General features: G+C 41.9%; 1 protein-coding gene across 1 annotated transcript in view; it reads left to right on the top strand.

Moving 5' to 3' along the window:
* The window catches only part of ctnnd2a (catenin (cadherin-associated protein), delta 2a), a 273,917-nt gene that overhangs the window by 112,474 nt on the left and 140,070 nt on the right, over positions 1 to 21,373 (top strand). The window contains exons 4-6 of the mRNA XM_080865626.1: positions 13,902 to 13,936; positions 14,675 to 14,779; positions 18,361 to 18,533. Coding sequence (XP_080721752.1) covers positions 13,902 to 13,936; positions 14,675 to 14,779; positions 18,361 to 18,533 — 313 coding nt within the window. The remainder of the gene's footprint in view (positions 1 to 13,901; positions 13,937 to 14,674; positions 14,780 to 18,360; positions 18,534 to 21,373) is intronic.

Here is a 21,373-nt window from a genome sequence, read left to right as displayed (position 1 = left end):
ATGAACATAATAAAGAGATGTAAGGAGCTAGCCATTGCTAGTTTTGATTCAACTCTCGGAGGAGAGTTAAATGCTGCTTGGGGAGAAGCTTTTCAGAGGGTGCAAGCCTGCGAAGTATTAGAGAGGTCATCCATCGCCCGGTTAGCTGGTAAAAATACTGTACACGTGCCAGCATCATCCGTGGCCACAGTATTTGCTAGAGGGCTTGGGAAAGTTTCAGATGACCAGACCTTAATGTTACTTGAGCCAACCAACACGCTCGTTCCCAGTGGTTTGGTTGTTGTTCCTACTCTTGTTGAAACTGACAGGCACGTGTTTCCAGTTCAAGTTGTGAACTTCTCTCAGGAAGATGTGTGGTTGGCTCCCCGGACCAGACTTGGTATGCTTACTGTAGTGGAGTGTGTTGAAAATGCAGCTGAGGTGCAGTTTAATCGTATCTCTGCTGACCACGAGGAAGTGTCACTGAATAAGGAAGGGGCTAAAGAATCTGATGGTGAACTGAAATTGCTGATAGAGCAGCTGAGCATTAGTGGCTCCCAAGAGGAACAGACCAAATTAGCTGCACTTTTGGCTCAGTATGCAGATGTTTTTGCTTTCAAGGATGAAGATCTAGGTTATACAGAGAAGATCAGTCATGAGATACACCTAGTCGATGATGTCCCGGTCACTCAGGCCTACCGACGGATACCTCCAACACAGTACAAAGAGGTGCGAGAACACATAACCCAGCTTCTGAAAAAGGGTGTGATCAAAGAAAGCACTAGTGCCTATGCATCGCCCATTGTGCTGGTGAGGAAGACAGACAACAGCTTGAGGTTATGTGTCGATTACAGGCGGCTAAATGCCAAGACCAGACGTGATGCCTTTCCTTTGCCCCGTATAGATGAATCCTTTGATGCATTACATGGTGCAAGGTTTTTCTCGACTATCGACCTGGCAAGTGGCTATCATCAAGTGGCAGTTCACGAAAGAGACAGGCACAAGACTGCTTTTACAACCCCATTTGGGTTGTTTGAATATACCAGATTGCCCTTTGGTGTGTGTAACGGTCCAGCCACTTTCCAAAGACTCATGCAGGCCACTATGAGTGACTTAATCCTTCAGATCATGCTCGTGTACCTAGATGACATATTAGTCTACTCATCAACTTTTGAAGACCATTTGACACGTCTTCAGACAGTGTTGCAGAGACTCAGGGAAACTGGGCTGAAGGTTAAGGTGGAGAAATGTCATTTTCTCCAATCTAGTGTACGCTTTTTGGGTCACCAGATCTCAGCTGAAGGGATAGGTACGGACCCAGACAAGATAGCTGCAGTGAGGCAGTGGCCAGTACCCACCACAGTTAAAGAGCTGAGATCCTTCCTGGGTTTTTGCAGTTATTACAGGAGATTTCTCCATGGATTTTCGCAGCTGGCAGGTCCTTTGCATGATCTGATTAATGCATGGGGCAAGGAGGACAGTCCAGCTAAATATAAAAACTTGCTGGAAAGTGTGTGGACGCCATCTTGTCAAGAGTCATTTGAACAGCTGAAAGAGAAGCTCACGTGTGCCCCCCTACTTGCTTATGCTGATTTCTCACTGCCATTTGTTGTTGAGACGGATGCCAGCAGTTTAGGACTGGGAGCAGTTCTTTATCAGGTGCAGGGTGGCAGGAAACGTGTTATAGCATACGCCAGCCGAAGGTTGAGAAATGCAGAGAGAAATGACAGAAACTATAGCAGCATGAAATTAGAGCTCCTCGCCCTTAAATGGGCTGTGTCTGAGAAGTTTAGGGGGTATCTCTTAGGCTCCAAATTCACAGTTGTGACAGATAACAACCCCCTCTGCCACCTGAACTCAGCAAAGCTGGGAGCCATTGAACAGCGCTGGGTAGCCCAGTTAGCGCCATTTGACTTTGAGGTGCAGTATCGTCCTGGTCGGTGTAACACAGCAGCCGATACCCTCTCTAGACAGCCATTAGCAGGGGAGCCCCAGCCTGCAGGAGATGAGGAGGAGTTTGATGGATGCATATCCATCTGTAACCTTGTCAGCAGAGGGACAACGCTAGGCCTGGACTTAGTAAGTGCAGGTGTAAAATGTTGTCAGGTGAGGCAGGCCCGGGTCACAGCAGTTGAGCAAGACACCCATTTTACTGATTCCCAAGGGAATACACCCACTCTGCCAGGGTATTCTAAGGAAGAGTTGCGACAGTTTCAGTGCTCTGACCCTACTATCAAGTCCTTTAGGCAGTTTTGGGACAAAAAGAAGAAACCCACACACCAGCAGAGGAGAGGTTTGGCTAAGTCTGTGATTTCTCTGCTCCGGCAGTGGTCACGTATCATGGAGTTGGAGGGATTGTTGTATCGGGTCATTGAGGATGGACATTTGGGGAGGTGTCAGCAGCTCCTTTTGCCAGCTTGTTTAAAGGAAGCTGTACTGGGGAGTGTGCATGATCAGATGGGGCATCAGGGGGTGGAGCGGACCCAGAATCTGTTAAGACAGAGATGTTTTTGGGTTGGTATGTATGAAGAAGTGGACCAGTGGATTAAGAAATGCTACAGATGTGTGCTTACTAAGTTGCCACAGCCCAAGATTCATGCCCCTGTCAAGCCTTCTTTGGCCACTAGACCTCTTGAAGTGGTTGCAGTAGATTTTAGCATGTTGGAGCCAGCCTCAGATGGACGGGAAAATGTGTTGGTGGTTACAGATGTTTTCACCAAGTTCACACAAGCTTTCCCCACACGCGACCAGAAAGCTGATACAACTGCTAAGATTTTGCTTAGAGAGTGGTTCATGAGGTATGGCGTACCAGAGAGGTTACATTCTGATCAGGGCAGAAATTTTGAAAGTGATGTGATTCAGGAACTGTGCAAGTTATATGAGGTTAAAAAAAGCCGTACTACACCACATCATCCCCAAGGTAATGCACAATGTGAACGTTTCAATAGGACACTTCATGACCTATTGCGTACCCTCCCACCTGACAAGAAACGCCGTTGGCCTGAGTATTTGCCAGAATTGGTCTATGCGTACAATGTGACTCCCCATGCCACCACAGGGCACTCGCCGTATTACCTCATGTTTGGAGTGCACCCCCACCTTCCTGTAGATGCTTTACTGGGGCAGGAGCAGGTGCTTGATAAGAGACATGACTGGCTGGTTGTGCATCAGCAGCGCTTAAATGAAGCACATAACAGAGCAAGGCAGTACACGGAGCAGAAAGCAGCGGAAAGGCTTGAGCTGGACAAAACCCGAGTCTATTGCCCCCCTGTTGAAGTAGGTCAGTTAGTTTATCTGCGACACTGGCCCCAAGGCAGGAACAAAATTCAGGACGCCTGGAGCCCTGTGGTTTATAGGGTTGTCGAAGTCCAGGGCAGCACACATGCAGTGGAGCCGGTGGAGGGTGGGCCAGTAAAACGGGTTCACAGAGCTAACCTTAGACCTTGTATTGGCCCAATTCCTGCACCCAGGAAAAAGAAAAATAATGAATCCCCTGTGGTAGTGAGTCCTAGGACAGAAGAGAAAACAGGCTGTTCAGATCCAGATCCTGAGTATGTGTTGTTCGGAGAAACCTCATACCCAAGTGCAGAGCAGGGGTCTGATGAAGCAGTTCAAAGCAGTGACATTTCTGAGTCTGTAAACAATGATGATGCTCGTGTTACTGTACCATCTGACTCTGAGCAGGTGTCCACACCAGAGACAGTTGCTACTGAAACTAACAGGGATATTGGGGTCATTCCACCAACACCAGTGCCCCGTCGGGTGCATTCAAACCCTTACCATGTCCCTGTATCAGCATGTCATGCCATCACCTTGAGCCCTGAGGTACTGTCTCAGTTGTTGACTAATTTGGGTACTGCTCTCTTTAAGGAAGCAGTGCATGAGTTGAGATATACCAATTGAGTCACCGGGGACGTTGACTCTTAAGCAGGGGAGTATGTAGCCGGGTGGAAGTTCGATATTATGGGACATGCCACTGGATGGCACTGTTTTTCTTTTGGGGTACCTCTGAGAGCGGAAGGGATCATGGGGATCTACGGAGACATGCACGAGTGCTAGCTTGCATTGGTGTTATGTGGGTGTGCAATGCCTTTTTTCGCTGCGTGATCTGTTTTGAACGCAAAGTGTGCAACAGTTAAGGCACCAGGAGTAGCTGCCACCAACTTCGCCGTTCGTCTCAGAGGGATCCATATTCCGTTTTCTGCTGGATTAATGCACTGTATGTATTTGAGTTCACACTTGTATTATACTATCTCTGTGGGTAAGAGGGAAATGTACCGTGTTAACTGTTTAATCTTGGCTCTGTATCTATGCAGGAGAAGCCACTACAGTTATTTTTGCACTGCCAAGTTTTGTTTTATTTATGTTTGGGTTTATATCAGACACGAAATGACGCTAGATGTCCTTGAGTTCCAGATGCTGATAAAGTTGGGGAAATAACCTGCAGTAGCAGTGGGTTACCAGAGCACAAAGCTGTTACTGGATAGGAGCTGTCTGTAACAATTTTATTTCTTTATTTTTACAACCTTGTTATTTTCTTCTGAGCACTTACTTTATCATTCAGATTAAAAGAACCCCAAAGATAATCTGTGTTCTGGGCTGGTTAATTTAGCCAGGCTACACATATAAACAAAAACCTATTCTGCTTTTCAGCTTGAGTGTTTTGACATGTTTTTGTATAAGAGTTTTGCATATGGTGCAGGTTTTTGTTGATTTTATTTGCTGCACAATGTTATTTCACCCACTCCAGCACAAAGGCTTTTTAAAATATGTTCACCTTTCTGACACACACACACACACACACACACACACACACAATCTCTCCAAACAGACTCCTCATCCCCACATCCAGTGCTGAGCATGAAAGCCCACTCGTCTGCCTTGACTGACAGATTACACTTATGGTGTCACATAGTCATGCTGATGATGATGTACAACAATGTTGTTATGACAACCACCTCTGGATAGCAATGATATGTAAGAAATAGATCTAGAGACACAATAAAATGGTTTCCAAGCAAGTTCCACATTTAAAGTGAGCAGAATCAGCGATCCTGTGAAACTATCACACCATATGTAAGGTTCTGGTTTTGCACTAGCCAGTAAGTCAGGGATTAATCTTGAGATTTAAGTCTAGATTTGAAGTTGTTCAAACTGTAAGCAGTGTGGTCTGTGGGTGGAAGCCTATGCATTGCCTACATGTAATCGAACTGCCCTGAGGTGTGACTGTTTGACACAGTTTTTGTTGGTTGCTTGTGAACAGTTGGCTGAAACCTACGGGAAATATTTCACAAATAAGGATTCTGCTAAGCAAGTGCAAATTAGATGAGAAGCTGATTTCAAAAGGTGCCTCTGAACTCTTTCAGTTTCATGTACATGAATAAATTGAAAGGATGTATATACATTATTATTAAAAAGAGTAAAAGTTGACATTAGCCCACATTTTAATAGTCTGTATTTAACTACTCAAATGCTATGCTAAAAAAAAAAAAAAAAAAAAAAAAAAAGAGTAGGAAGAAGTACTTGATCCTACATTAGTGTAAACGACCACGGCAGACCCAGTGGCATTTTGATGCTTTTATTAATCCCTACACGGTTGCTGTACATTCGCACTCAGAGCTGCAGCTCTCCCGCTTCCAGCTCAACATAACACCAACAACCCAACCACAGGACCCAGTACAATATTTAATTCGGCGGGGCGTGATTGCGGATGCCGTGCAGGTGCGTCCGCCTCCTCTGCACGGCACCGCAGGCCACGCCCCGCCACATACCCCCATCGCCCGACTGAGGCCGGGGAACCATCCGGCCGAACGTACTCCCCCCACCGCGAGCGGGAGAGGGGATCAGCCCGGACCGTCGGCGCCCCCGGGCCCTGGCCAAGCGACGGGGAGTTGTGAGTTCAGGTGGCCGCCTGCGAACCCAGCAGCGTCGGCGAAGCTGGTCCGGAGGTCGGCCGCGTGGCAGGTGGACGCGGCGCTGTTGGTACGGTCGTGCGCCCCAGCTCGCAGGCGGCTGGGCAGATGTCCGGCAGGCACCGGCCTCTGGTGGAGGTGAGGCCGCTCTGCTCACCCCGCTAACCTCGGGCTTCGGTGGCGCGGACTCCCTTAGCACGTGCACCACCGACTTATCCCGCGGCTTCTCCGCCCCTCCCGGTGGGAGCAGCTCACGCTGCACCTCCACCGCTGCCGGCTGGAGCAGCTCCCCTCGCTGCGCCTCCGGCGCTGCCTCTACCGGCTGGAGCAGCTCCTCGGGCGCCGCCTCCACTGTTGTCTCTCCCGGCTGGAGCGGCTCCTCGGGCGCCGCCTCCACCGCTGCCGGCTCCGCCGCCTTCTTCCGAGGCGCAGGAACGGGCACCGGGCCCTGCAGAGCCCCTGCGGCTCCCACGCGAGGTGTGGGGACAGGCGCTGTGGCAGGCTGCGTGCTAGTTGGTCGCAACCTGGGGGCCGGCACGGGCGCCTGCACGGACTGGATCTCCTCCACTCCAGCGCCATTGGGGAGCGCCGGTGGGGGTGGCGGTGGTGTCGGGCAGGACCGGATCAGCGCCGCCAGATTCTCCATCCTCTGCAGGTGGCGTTCGGTCTGGTCCTGCAGCTCTTCCCGCCTGCGGCGCCACACCGCCGCCTGCTCCTGCTGCGTGGCCGCCAGCTCGGCCACCATTCACGCCAGGTCCTCCCTCTGCTGGCCCACTCCTGGATCTGCCGTGCCTCCCGTCCTGGGTTTCGGCACCACTGTAAACGACCACGGCAGACCCAGTGGCATTTTGATGCTTTTATTAATCCCTACACGGTTGCTGTACATTCGCACTCAGAGCTGCAGCTCTCCCGCTTCCAGCTCAACATAACACCAACAACCCAACCACAGGACCCAGTACAATATTTAATTCGGCGGGGCGTGATTGCGGATGCCGTGCAGGTGCGTCCGCCTCCTCTGCACGGCACCGCAGGCCACGCCCCGCCACAATTAGTATCATAACAGTGATACTAATGTTATTTTCAACGTTAAAACATTGAAATCCAAACTTTTTTTCTTTGCTTCCATACCTAAACTGTTAGATCTGTTGTTGTCACTCAGCATGTGGAAAAGAGTCTCACAATAACTTCTATTGTGGGCTCCAGTAGATTTTCATTGTGTACAGGCTGCTGCTCTCAGGTTTATTATTTCTCTGTGGATTTACACAACTGAATTCAACAAATCGTAAGCAGATGTTTCATGAACTGTTTTGGCTGATTTCCATCCCCTACACTGACAGTAAGGTGTTTTTATACTAGACTGTATAAAGCTGGTATAAAGGTGGAATTCAGTGAATGAATCTGAGCATCATCAGCTTAAATTTAAATTAATCTCTGCTATACCCAATGTAACCTACCTCTGACCATAAACATCCCAGCCTCCGTGCAACAGTCCAAGTATGGCCAGCTCACCACTTTATCATTCAACATTCATGTCATTCAATATTTTCATTCAACCTTTGATTTTACTATACCTCAGTTTGTTTTGCATGACAAATCAGACTATGAAAAAACATAACTTTGCATTATATGCGGAGCTGGTGTCTCATTTAAAAATAACTTTAAATTTCCAGTTTATGAAATGTCACCAAACTGTCTTTACCTTTAAATATAACGTTGCGTCTTTCTCGCCTTTCTCCCCTTCACCTCCAATTTTCTTTCCCTGGGAAATAAGGCAGTACCTTCAGCTAGCAGACACACTGACAAACTGCGTGTTTCACAATATATGTTGAACTGTTAGCAATGTTGCATTTGAAATTACCTACCACTAAAAAAACATTTTTCCTTTCATGCTTGCTTCTCTTAACAAGAAGCTGAAGTACTGAAACCATGACTTACGGACATCTGCAACAAAAATGCAGTTTCAGATCGTTCCGGCCCACTTTATCTCCTGAATATAGTGTATAACTGGTGCATAAATTATATATATTTCCCGCTATCATCACTTTGTATGTGATAAACCCAGGTGATGGATAGACCAATAGGATTGCCGTATCTGTTTAGAAGTGTGTTATGTGCTATTGTTCCCTCCATTTAGGCTCAGATTGGTTTGATGTTTGAAGGCGTTTAGTGCTGGAAAATAAAAACGTCCCTCAAATGTGTTAATCCTTAAGTAATGGGCCTGTTTTGAAAGTGTCAACAGCACAAAGTGAAGACATTTGGGTTAAAATGTAGGGAGTAAAAGTAAAACATCAAAATAATAAATACTCAAGTAGTACGGTGAAAAATATTTCTATTTTGTTTCTTCCCACCTCCTTCCTTTAGTAGCCATTGATTCTGAATACTTAGTGCTATAGTACAGTAGATATATATATATAGGGCAGGGCGATATGACCAAAAATATTTATCACGATATACATTTGAAAATTTGCGATAACGATATAACTGACGATATAATTGACACTAGACAAAATACTTTACAACTCCTCAACTTTATTAGTGCAAAAAAACCCATCAATGTATTTTCACTTAAACAAGCAGCTGTTTTTTATGTGCATTAAAGTTATAAAAAAAATGTAACAGTGCAAATTCCTTGCTAACAGTTTAACCAAAAGGCATTTCTGGTGGCCGACATATCCTCAGCATAGCCATGTATAATATCCACAAAACTTAAAAAGAGGTTATACACACACAATACGGTAATATTATGTTGAAGCACAGTACGTATCACTCTGCGAGGCTATGATAGCCGTAATGCTCCGACAATCCATCAAGCGGTGCAGCTTCGTAGCTTAGCAAAGTCGTACTAAAACATTTGACAGATTTTCCAGTGCCGTGTACGACATAAAATCGTTTCGAGGTCAGTAAACACAACCAGAATTCATACATAAGGCACACGGGATTATAAGGGGCACTGTCGATTTTCAGAAAAATCAAAGGATTGATTTTAAGTGTGCCATATTTTCCAAACCACACGGTAATACCGATGGCCCGCTAGCATGCGCTACCAAAAATAGTGCTTTGTTGTGTATCTGACGGACGAAAGATAAACCAGTTCCACACCACTGACATTGCAGAATTTTTACAAACCCATTCTGGTTCATCCGCTTAATTTAACAATCCACTTTCGCTCTTCTCATTCTGCGTTGCAGCCATGTGCGTATGTAAACTTAGGCACTGCGCATGCGCGTTTTACCCATATTCTATCTCGATGTTTCATTTTCCTATCGTTGCCCAAAATTACACCGGTATTACCGTAAACGGTATGATATGGCCCAGCCCTAGTCTCTTGCACTGCCCACAGTGAACTGCAAACAGAAAAACCCATTAACCACTATATTTCTAGTTTGAATGTGTGGTTAATGAGAAGTGCAGTGTGCAGTGATTGTTTATAAGCATTAGTGTTACATTTCTTTCAGGCTTGATGTAGCAATCACTGATTTTCAACAAAAATCTCCGAAAATAAAAATGCTGAAAGTTGACAAATTATTTAAATGACATGCAGTTCCCAAATAGCCCCGCATCCAAACGATTAGAATGTCCTTGAGCTGTCTCTCAAAATAAAAATTTTGCTCTCATTGATTGAGCATGTGGAATTTAGAGTGCCTTTAACACATACATATGTGCAAGATACCAGTAAACTGCATTAATAATTTTGTCCTGTAAAACAAAACATTGTTACCCAGTAATCAGCATCCATCTCGAAATCTCGAAATAAAGGCAGATAGACGTTCAAGCTTAGCTCATGTCAGTTTTTGTTTTTGTTCATATACATAACTGCTTATATACTGTACATGTTTTATGGGAAAATCCAATAACTGAACCTCATTTCAAGCTTGTTATCAGAATTTGAGCATAATGGGAGAAAAAGGAAATTAACGAGACTTGGCTGTTTTCCATTGACCATCGTCTCCCTTGTTTTGCTTGAATGAGTCTGCATTCAGATTTATTTCAGCTCTGATAAACACCACTCAGTGAGAAACATTTAAAAAATATTCAAAAACAAAGTGATTAAAAATAAAAAAAAATAAATTTATGCACTATTCTTCCTCAACTAACTTTGTGCATGATGATTCCCTCAGTTTCCAGCCATGCTATAGCTGACCTTGACTCCTGACCTCATTGCATATCTTCATGGAGGTCAGGTCATAAAGACTCATTGTTATTCATCAGTCCGTTCTTCTCTGACTTCTTAATTATTCTCAGTCCTTGACAGTCTGTCCAACGTTAAGGCATAGGATGTTCTTGTGATAATATTAGACGATCACAGGGAAAACTCTCAAACTGAATCAGCTTTTTAAATTTTATTATTTATGATAAAGTTTTAAAAGTAAAATTATTTTTCGGGCAACTGTGCATGCTGTTGTAGGCCAAGTACCACTTTGTACTAAAAAGACCACAATTTTTTTTCACAAGTCCTTGATAATTAGAAATAGCCATTAATTGGCCACCCTGGGTCCCTAAGAAAAGCAAAAAATAATGAGATATGGATTTATGCCTGTAAAAACAGTATTTTCCAAAAAGGCAGGATGTGTTTAGGCTTACATCCTGCTGTGGCACAAGAAAAGATCAGGTAGGACATTACAGTCCATTAGATGCTGCTCTGGCAGTAATGAAATAGCTTGTCAACCCTGCCATTTATTCCATCATAACATGAAAGTAATTATTAGCAGCATTCACCATTTCTAGCTAAATACCAACTAAAGCTAGATGGTATGAGTTTGACACCTTGTGTATGTATAGGTGTTGTTTTTATCAGTGTGTTGGTGTTTATGCATGTAAATAACTGTGTATGTGTTAAAATTTTAAACAGGGGCATGCTTTAGCTGTAGATCATTGCTACATGTGGGTTTTTTGATTGCTTAATAATATATTGCGCAATTCATTTAGGTTTTTCAGGTGGAAAAAAATCACACTGATCATGTAATTCTCAAAAACACACAAAAACTGTATGTATCAAATATGACAAACTTGGCGTTAGGGGGTTAAATATGTGAATGCAGAAACGCGTTTGCTGAGGATGCATACATACATCATCACTGACAGCCTTATCACGATGGACAAGTGTTCTTAAGTGCTACTATCTGTGAAGGGAGGCAGCTGGAAGATTTGTGAAGAACGTTGTGTGGCAGTGTAACTCTTTCAGAGTAATGCTGCTGTTCAGTAATGTAAGCCGTGGACTAGAGACATCATCAGGGATTGTGTTTGTGGGATTCCTGTCCCATAACACATTTACAACATGCATAGCGTGTTTTTGTTAGTGTAGATTTGTATCTCACTTTTTACAAATCGTCCTCAGTCTTTCCAAAGGACACTTGAAAGAACAATATTAAGTAGATTATACTCAGATTTTGAACTTTGATTTGCCAACAGAGATGTTGTTTGAGTTTCAATATTTCAATTTCACACAATAGTGTAGGGTGCATAGATGCATATATCTTGACACTAGGTGAAAACGGCACTTTTCAGCTACCGCACTTGTGACATGCATGCATGCTTTGGAGTTCACTGGGAAGGGCAGAGGATGCTGTGTGTTGATTTAAGCTGTGTGGCTGCTGAGAGTGGCGTAGTGAATCGCTGGGCGTTGTGTTGTGGCATGTCAAGCAAGGGGGTGCAATGTTGTGGAATAATGCTATGCTTAATACATCTCTCTCACTGGTCTCTCTGACTGTCGTATGCCTAGTTTTCTTTTTCTATTGCTTTCTTTCTCTGCAACCGACTCCACTGGAGAACTGAGTGTTGCTGTGGTTACTCTGTTATATGTTACTGATGCACATGAAAGCACAGCGCTCTAAGCACAATAGAACTCAATAGAATGTATTAATAAGATTTACATTTTATTTTAAAATGCAATCATTCTTAATATATCTTTAAATGCACGGTCGTTCGTGTATAATTTGACTTTTATGATCTCTGCTTCTGACTCAGGTATTTAATCCTATGACCTGAAGTCTTTTTTTCACCTTACTTAAATAACTCAAAGTAAATGTTAGCTGGAGAATTATTGAGCAGTAAGCTAAGTGAACTTCTGAATTTCATCACACATTTTTTTATTATCACAAGGGGAACATAAATATCAGTATGGCCACTGACCTTTCAGTGTGCACGCCCTTCTATGACCTACTTCTGCAAAGCATGTTGCTTTGATTGCAGCATTTTGTTTCCAAATATTACTGAAATAAAAGTAAACTTTTTAGAGTCTAACTCAAAGATTTACACCAGAATTGAGAGGACAGTAGGTCATAATGTCTACTGAAGCATCCAGCCGTTGAGTCTAAGCCAAAACTGACCTTTTGAATGGTCGCCACGCTTGAGAACCAGCTGTCTTGCCAGCATCCCTTCCTGAGGTGCTGCTGGGGTAGCAGCTGGCCAGATTGTATTTAAAAGTCCAGCTGGTTTCAAAAAGTAACAAAGTAGCACATGTTTACATTTCTCTTCTTCACGAACCTTTATTTAAGATGCCTACCTGTATGTTTGTATTAAAGATGGAGTTTCTGGTTGGCTGTTGAATCCCAGGCCCCTCCAAATTCTCTGAAGTGTTCCAGTATTGCTCCATTATATTTTCACATTGTATGTATTAGAGTACAGGGATATAGGCTGCTGTGCTTCAAATTGCTTTAACTACAGCATTACAATGAGTCTTTGCTATTTAGGACAATACCAGTTTGTGGATAACCATTAAAATCTGCCACTTATCCATTCTTGTTCTTTTGTGCATACAAACTCATCACCGTGGAATATGAAATAGTATAAATAGAAGACAGCAAGCCCCGAAAACCAGCCTAATCGTGTAGATGAAGTTAGATGGAAGCGTCTATAGCTATCAGCTAGTCTGTCTGATTCTGTATTGATCACAAAGAAGGTGGCTCAATACTCGTCTCTAAGTTTCTTTTTTGCTCTTCTGTTCTGTTTTTACCTCTGTTCAGCCTCCCATTAATCAGCCATCCATTGACATTCATCAGGAGTATAGAAAAAAAGTCTTGCCTGTAGTTTGTACATGTGCAAATGTTTGTGTGTGGGTGTGTTTGTGTGTTCATGAACTTTATTTTAGGTTTTTATCAATCAATTCACAACAACTGTCATCTCACAGCACTTCACATCGCAATACCTTCCAATATAAATCCAACAATTTCCTTTGAGCAAGCAATAACAGTGAGTAGAGGCAGGGGGAAGTGGCCCTCTGCCTTCACAAGCAAACACAAAAACTGAAATTAAATATAGCAATAATTATTATTTCATTGTATGTCTACCTAAAACACCATCTGGAAATAAAGAGTGAACCAATCAATGCAGAACTCAAAGTGTGACTTAAGGATAAGTTTTAAAAAGTAGATTATTTCAGTAAAAGCTTCAGTACACATGAGATCAAACCATAACACACAAATAAATCCAACAAGAAATAGCAAACGCTAGGTTCCAGACAAACAAGGCTATGATGAAAAATAAAAGAAGAAACAAAGACAATTTGACATCAACACACAAGCTGTCTAGAGTTGGTTTTTGTTCTCCTACTAAAATTTACCAAAAAAAAGAGAAAAAGCTGATGATTCACTTCTCAGCCCATAAACTTTGTCCACCAAAACTCTTTCTGTTCTAATTTCCTCCCTCTATGTGTTGCATTTTTAAAAGTTGGTAAAACGTGAGCTTCTTCTCAAAAGGAACAGAAACAGAACTGACACTGGTATAATTTTGGCTTAAGAGAGGTAAAACATAGGAACGCAGACTAAATACACTAAGAGGGTAGGACAATGGGACACATCTTTAATAAAGAGATTCTCTGTTCAGTGCAAATGAACGGTGAGTCTAAGGTTGAGCTAAAGTGACCTGTGGCGCTTCTCATCTCATGTTTTTTTTTTCTTGTCATCACTCATCACAGTGATATGGAGGATTTATTGAAAAAGCCATTTAAGAATCTACTCTTAACTAAAACTTTACTTTTTATTCGTCGTGGTAACCACATCCTTTCTCTTGCAGTTCTTCAGATGAGCAATTTCGCTGGAACTCTCAAGGTAATTCATTATTACGTTATTTTTTCCTTATTTCTTCCCATTTTATGCTTCTTTTCTTAAATTATGTCACCCTCATTTACTGTTTTAATCTCTTTTGATTATTTTAAATGTACAACACTTTGGTCAGCAGTTGTTGTTTTAAATGTGCTATATAATTAAATGTGACTTTGACTTTAACGTCTCAGACATGCATGAAACTTGTTGTGTGTTAGTTTTTAGAGGAATCATGTATGCCATAGTCAAAATCATTGAGATTTGGTAGTTGTGATAGCTAAATAGATTATTGCAGGATCCCGACGATCTGTGAAGTCACACCTGCAAACATGTATCACCTTTTTAATCCACAGCTAGCCCGGGAGAACAGTGTTACCCCATATGTTTAAAAAACATAAATAAATAAAATCAAACATTTTCACTACACACAACATACATATTCCCAAATGCACTTACACATACTTACCAGTGCATCAAATTCACTTTTATAACAGCAACTTCATTTCCAGCTAGGCAGCTCCCAGGGCAGACTTATCAGGGCCCTTTACCAGCATATAATCAAAATGTCCCACGGCTCATAACCAAGTCACAATGCGTAAGGCTTTACACACTGTGAGAGGAAAGGATTGGGGTTACTGCCCAGAAAGATCTCATCTCTCTGCCTCATACTCTCTTTCCCGTACCTCTCTCTTTCTCACAGTCTTTGCGCCTGTATGTGCCCCTCATCATTTTTCTCTCCCACAGCTGATGGACAGAAAGATATTGAGGATGAGTTGACAACAGGTCTGGAGTTGGTGGATTCCTGCATTCGCTCCCTTCAGGAATCAGGAATACTAGACAGTGGAGAACGTAAGTATACTTGCCACTATTATCGTGTGTGTATGTGTGCATGTGTGTGAGGGAGAAATAGTTTCAAATATTTGGTGTCTGTTTAAATTATACTTATTTTAGTCTATTTTATGCTATAGTCAAGAGTCAACTCTAGCAGAAATGCCACTCAAACAAAATATTTCAGTCTAAGAGTATAAAAATGCATAAAATATATCATTTCAGGTTCAATTTTTCATATTACCCACATATTACACACATATTTATTTTTAAAAATTTGAACAGGCACTTCAAGCCACAAAACCAAAATTCATGTTACTGTTTCCAAACAACACATTTAATTGGTTTGTACAGTCAGTGCTTAAAAAGTGGCGATAGTCTTCACAGAGTGCAGCAGTAGTTAGTTTAAATATGTGAGCATAATGGTAGCCAATGCTTGTTAACTGTTGTTTATTAAAGGAGGAAAATTATCCCTCACCCATTGGATAAGTGGAATAATTGCCACAAATCCTATTGTTAAGATTTAATTTTTGCTATGATTACAGCTCTGACCTCTGCTCACAGCAAACAGCTTGAGCTTTATTCCAGATTTTTGAGATCCTCATTGATTATTTGCTCTAAAGCAAATCGTTTTAAGTGAATTTAAGGAACACACGCAGCATATTGCTCTCTTAATCTTTACAAGGAACTGTCCCAAATGCCTGTGGACCTTGGATTCTGATAAAGAAATTCCAACAATGATTGAGAGGCAGCCCGTGTATAAGGTCATGCTAAATGTGCTTGGCATTTTCTTTGCAGGTCATTGGTTTTGGAACACTGCATTCCCATTTCACTTATTGCCTGCTGACCTTTTTGATAGTTGATATTGTAGTAATGGATGGCATTTTAGAACTCACACTGTGAGGGGTGATACACAGTGAATTTCTGTGTGTCAGCTTACATGTTACATCTTGCAGTGCATGTGGTTTCTGGAACTGATAGAGTGGGCTAGGTAGTGTGGAACAACGATGTAATGTTTTGCACACACACACGCATCCACACAAAGAGGCATGTCTGACCAAAAGTTGGACATGATAAGCTATTTTTGGTATATTTACTATAATTGCTGGTTTGCTTTAATATGATATGGATTATCTGTTTAAGCATATGCCGAACAGCTACAAGACGTGCCAGATCATTAGATCCTTACTGTTTTTGTACCGCCCAAGTCCCTGTCCAAATAGATGGTTCTCTCATTGTGAGCACTCTTGTTATGGATGTCCCACACCCAGCTGTTTTTCCCATTTTGCAAATGGGCTTCTACCACAAGCTTAACAACGTGGCTGTGGATATCTTTCAATAGGTGTGTGTGATTCTTTCCCAAAAAAGAGTGCTGCAAATAGCTAAGCAGTAAATACATACTGTAGTGAAATGTCGCTGTCTTCACCAGAAGGTTCTACTAAACAGGCTTTTTGTCGGTGAACATAAGTGTCAGCACAGAGCAACACAACTCATAAGTAACTGTACACAGACGCACTAATTCTTTTTTTAAAAAAAAGTAATGTTCAGGTTTTTATTGCGATTTTAAATCCAGCATTCCTAAAATCTTTAATGACCCTTTTGTGTGTATGTCAGGTGTGCATGAGTGAGTATTTCATAGACTGCAGTAAGAATACGATGCTCATAATTTGACTGAGCATTTGAAATATTTATATCAGAAGAGTCGAACTTACATTTCCATATCAAAACAGAGACGAGAGTCAATACTGACACAAAAGAATTTAGAACCCTACAACCAGTGTTTTTCATTTTACCCACTGTTACTCACACATGCATGTGCTACTATACACTCACTCGTATTAGGCATTTGCACATTTAATGTCACATGTGTGCAAGCATACCACGCCCTTAATAAACCCTTATTAGCTACTTCATAATCAGTCAACTTTGCTATTTTCTGACCATCCAGCAAAAACAAATTTCGCAACACATGTTTGAACATAGAAACAACCATATGCATTTTTTTGTCACGTAACACACACGATGTAACAAACACCAAGGCTGAGGGATGATGAGTTTGGGAGCTCCCACTCAAACTGCGTAACACAAAGTGCTGTTTAATAATTCATAAAAAGCGAGGGATGAATCAAGATGAGAAAAGGCAAGTCTTTTGTGAAGGCGAGAAGCAGAGGAGTTGATCTTGGTTCACAGCACAGAGGCTCACAGGGAGGGAAGGATTCAGGGAGAAGAGAGCGAGCAAGAGAGATGGAGTGAGCAAGCAAATAGATATAGGAGAAGAATAATAACGGGCCATTGTTCTTTAAAGTGAGAAAAGAAACTAACGAGTCAGTAAGCTCAGGGGAAAACACTTATTGTAGGCTTTATTAGGACATATCCATGATGGTTCAACTTTTGAAATTGGGAGAGAGAAACAGAAAGAAATCCCCACATTCTTTAACCCTGTTCATCAGAATCTTTACTTCTATATTTTGATGGGATGATTTGATAATATGTATATGCTGGTTCAATGGGGCTGTTTTTTTTTTTTTTTAAAAAGATTGGATATGTTTATATACACTAAGATACAGTATTAGTGTGCATACTGGATATTTATTTGCATTAAAAAAAATTGTTAAATATTACCTCTACCAGCTCGGGCACAGATGCAGATCAACTAAGCAGCAACTAAGCAATGTCTGGCATCTCTAACCTACAGTGGCAACATACATGTTATGAATTATTTATTTGCCATATCATGAAAATGTGAGGAAACTAATTACTTCTTAATAGAGCACACGTAAACACATATATGGAAAACCTACATTACTACGCACTCACCGCCGACTGGCTTGTGGCTTGTAACCACTGCTTTTGGTTCACCACATCATTTCATAGACATTTAAGAAGATAGTCCATCTAAAAAACTGTCTTATGATGTTCTTAGCTTGGATCAATATCAGCTTTATGTGCACAGCATCGGAATCAAAGAGAAGGGATTATTATCTGATGACACAGCAGCGACTTCATCAGGTGGTTGAAGTAGTGATGCTCTGAAGCAGACGGTGAATTTGTGTGCGTGTAACAAAAGTCATTGTGGTCGACATAGTCTTTTGTTCTAACCCTTTGGAAGATGGTTTGGCATTTTAGGTGTTTGAAGCCAAATTTCATTGTTTTTCAAAGCTCAGCTAACTACTGGAAAAATAAAATAATGTTTCTAATTAATTCCAGACCAGACCATCATGGTCCGCCTTGAGTAAAGTTTTTTTTAAGCCAACAAGGTGTTCCGTCTATTACAACTTTTTTCTTTTCAGCCCTCCTCCTCCTCTTCTCATCCTCTCTATCTCCCTGCTCCTCCTCCTTCTCCTCCAGTTCTTTCTGTTCCTCTGTTTCGGTCTTCCTCTGCTAATAAATTATGTATGCTATCTCCAACTCACGGAGTGCTGCACTGCTGCACTATCTGCTCTAAATTGCTGCTTGCTCTCTCTCTCTCTCTTTTCCCTATTTCACACCCCCTCTCTTACTCACTCTTAATCTGTCTCTCTCACGCTCTCACTTGCTCTGTCACAAACTCAACTCAACCCCCTTTCTATACAACCATACGCCACCTCTGTCTCAATTGGTAGGACCGGCTCTTCTTTCCCAGAGTTCCTTGCAGCTCAACTCCACCCCGGAGGCTTCGCTCCAGTACTCTGCCAGCTACCATAGCAACCAGACCCTCGCCCTAAGCGACAGCATCTCTGCAGCAACTCCTCAGCGCAGCGGGCAAGTTGGAGGAGCTGTGCACAGCTACAACCAGGTGGGAAATACTTCCGAACAAAGAGAATATTGAGCGTATAAGTGTTCATGAGAACAAAACCGAGAGCAATTCTGTCACTGGCTATCTGTGCAAACCACAATGTGTGTTGTGAGAAACTTTCCATTTGTCTAGGAGGCTGGTGGTCACAACATTTTAGTATGGATTTTGGCTCGGACGGTGACTAATTTGAAGTGCGTTTTCCTCAGTTTATTAGTAAAGCTGCATTAAAACCATTTGCTTATGCAAACTTGTAAGTACTTATAGTGTTGAGAGATGCTGGTCTTCGGATTTCTTGTCGCTCTGATTTTTTCTTTCAGAGACTCTGCGAACATTGCCCTTCATTTTCCTCTACTGGCTTTTTTTAGGCACTGTGTTGCATAGCGCTTATCCAGCTACATGTAACTCTGGCTCTCAGTGCTCTTAGCAAATGTGAATTTGTTTGACACCATAACTGAGTCTATTTGATCAGGGTAGAAGTGCATATTTGTACAGAATCCTATTTCATTAGCCCCGCTGAAGTGCTTTAGTCCAGTTCTGCCTTTTCAAGCTGCCCATTGCATTTTGTCTCTAGTGTGAAGGTGATGATAGACATAGGCAAGTTGTTTAGAAGAAAACAGGTTATGAGATGCTCACAGACCCAAATTGGGGTACAATTAAATACACACAGAGAAATCTCTGCAAGTGTCTTGTTTATAAAGACTTAAAATAAAGCTACATGGATACAAAGACATTAACCACAGCAGTGTGCTGATAGAGAGAAAATCTATCAAATTACTTTCTAGCCTGTAGCTGCCAATTATTTTGAATTTCCATATTCTTAACATATCAGTATTAAGTATTACTGCAAACACACACACACACACACACACACACACACACACACACACACACACACACACACACACACACACACACACACATGTTGTATGAAACAGAAACCCACTGATCTGCTTAATCAGTGAAGCAGCCAGCGTCTGGTATAAATCTTCCATTTATGACAGATAATTATGAATACAAAATGAGATCAAATAGTTTAAATGAATCGTTTTAAACTAGATAATTATTTGACAATAGTCGTACTTTGTCGTGAATGGCTTTTGGTATGTTTCTGAGTCTTTGGGCAGAATTTTGTACTAAAGGTAAATTGGTATCTGCTTTCTCCTCTGTCAGTTTGCACGTGCATTTCTGTGGTTTATTTTATGTTCATGTGTCTTTTGAAAGAAAATGATGTAGGAAGTGTTTTTGTAAATATATTTATTCACATCCCCTGCAGTCACACCAAAGCTAGTTTCAGATAAAGCTTAGATGCCTTGCCTTAATAAATAAGAAACAGGAGGAAAAGACAGAGAGAAACACTGATAGGCTGGGATATAGATGGATGGACAGATTAGGAAAAAGGAATGTTTACTCTTTCTACAGTGTTCCTTGTCCTCTTTTCCCCTCCTCTCATCTTCCTTCCCTGTCCTCTCTGCTCACCATCTCTGTCCATGTGAGCGAGTGTGTATCTCTCTGTGTGTGTATCCTCCCCTCTGATGTTTTTGGCTTGTCAGTGTAATGGGGCTAGTGCTGTCAACAGAGCTTGCTGCTAATGAATAGCTTTATGCATGCCAGTGCTGCTAGATAGGCAGGTGCAGCTTGCATGCATGGGTAGTACATGTATGTTTTTGTTGATCTTCTTCCATTCGTGTGCGCTTGGGTATGTGTGTGTGCACGCGGGGCTGCATTCCTTTACGTGGATGCATGGTGACTATCTGAAGGAGGGAGAGAAAGTAAAAGGTCTAGCATGTTGCTGCTCTTTTTGTAGGATATTTATAACCCTGAGAGGCCAGATTTTAATAATTCATGGATACATGGCACCTCAAACATCCCAATGTTTTACTGGAGGAGAGAAAGAGCAGCACTGCAAGATGACACGGAGTGAGATCGAGAAAGTGCTCTCCCTCGCAGTGTGTGTCAGGCTTTCTATCTGTTTGTTACCTCAGCCAACAATTCATCTTTTACTCATTATTTATTCACCCATTGATTTATTTACTCATTCCTACACTTTTCAGGCCTCACTTTGTGTCTTGATCATTGTAGCACATCTGTAGTGTTGAACACAGTCTATTAGCCACCATTAACAGAAGCTCTTCCCTTCGTCTCATAAGCTTTAAGTCATTCAAGATTTCATAATCTGCTAAACTAACACAAAGGACCTCTACAGTACTTTTAGTAATTCATCCTTGGAAAGCTTTAGAGGTACAAAATATTTAGATCACATACATCAACTACAGTGTTAGAATTCAATATTCTTTAATATTTACAAATAAACACAACATTTGATTCATATATTTATTTAAACCATGAAATCTTCAATTTTAGAGACATTTGTTAAGTTATTTACAAATGTTAATTATATGTTCTTTCACTCTGTGTGTCACCTGCTTACTTTCCTGCCTGCCACAATATCAAGTTTTCTTTAGAAAAAAACATTATTTCCATGATGAAGAACAAATATTCTGTGTTTTAAAAGGAGTTAATATATATTAGATGGGGGGAAATTTTTCAGCCCCATCTATTAGAATTCATATCAGATTTGGATTTGGGTGCTGTAGGTTGACTCCCTGTGAAGTCCTGTGAGCTTGTCGGAGTTCCAGTGCTCCAGCACTCTACATTTGAATCACTGGAAGACCCATTTTGACCACTTGCACAACTGTGCACAACTCTTCTACTAAGTTTAAATAGCAAATCTGCAACTCCTAAAAATGTTATTTTTAGGAAGAGGATGGAGCTGCAGGAACAACTGCTCCATCCTGCCAGCCCCATGGCATTCCATATTTATCCAGTAATATGTAGAAAGA

The sequence above is a fragment of the Rhamphochromis sp. 'chilingali' genome (genome assembly GCF_963969265.1).
Source record: "Rhamphochromis sp. 'chilingali' genome assembly, chromosome: 18".
NCBI lineage: Eukaryota > Metazoa > Chordata > Actinopteri > Cichliformes > Cichlidae > Rhamphochromis > Rhamphochromis sp. 'chilingali'.
This window is presented reverse-complemented; position numbering and strand designations above follow the sequence as displayed.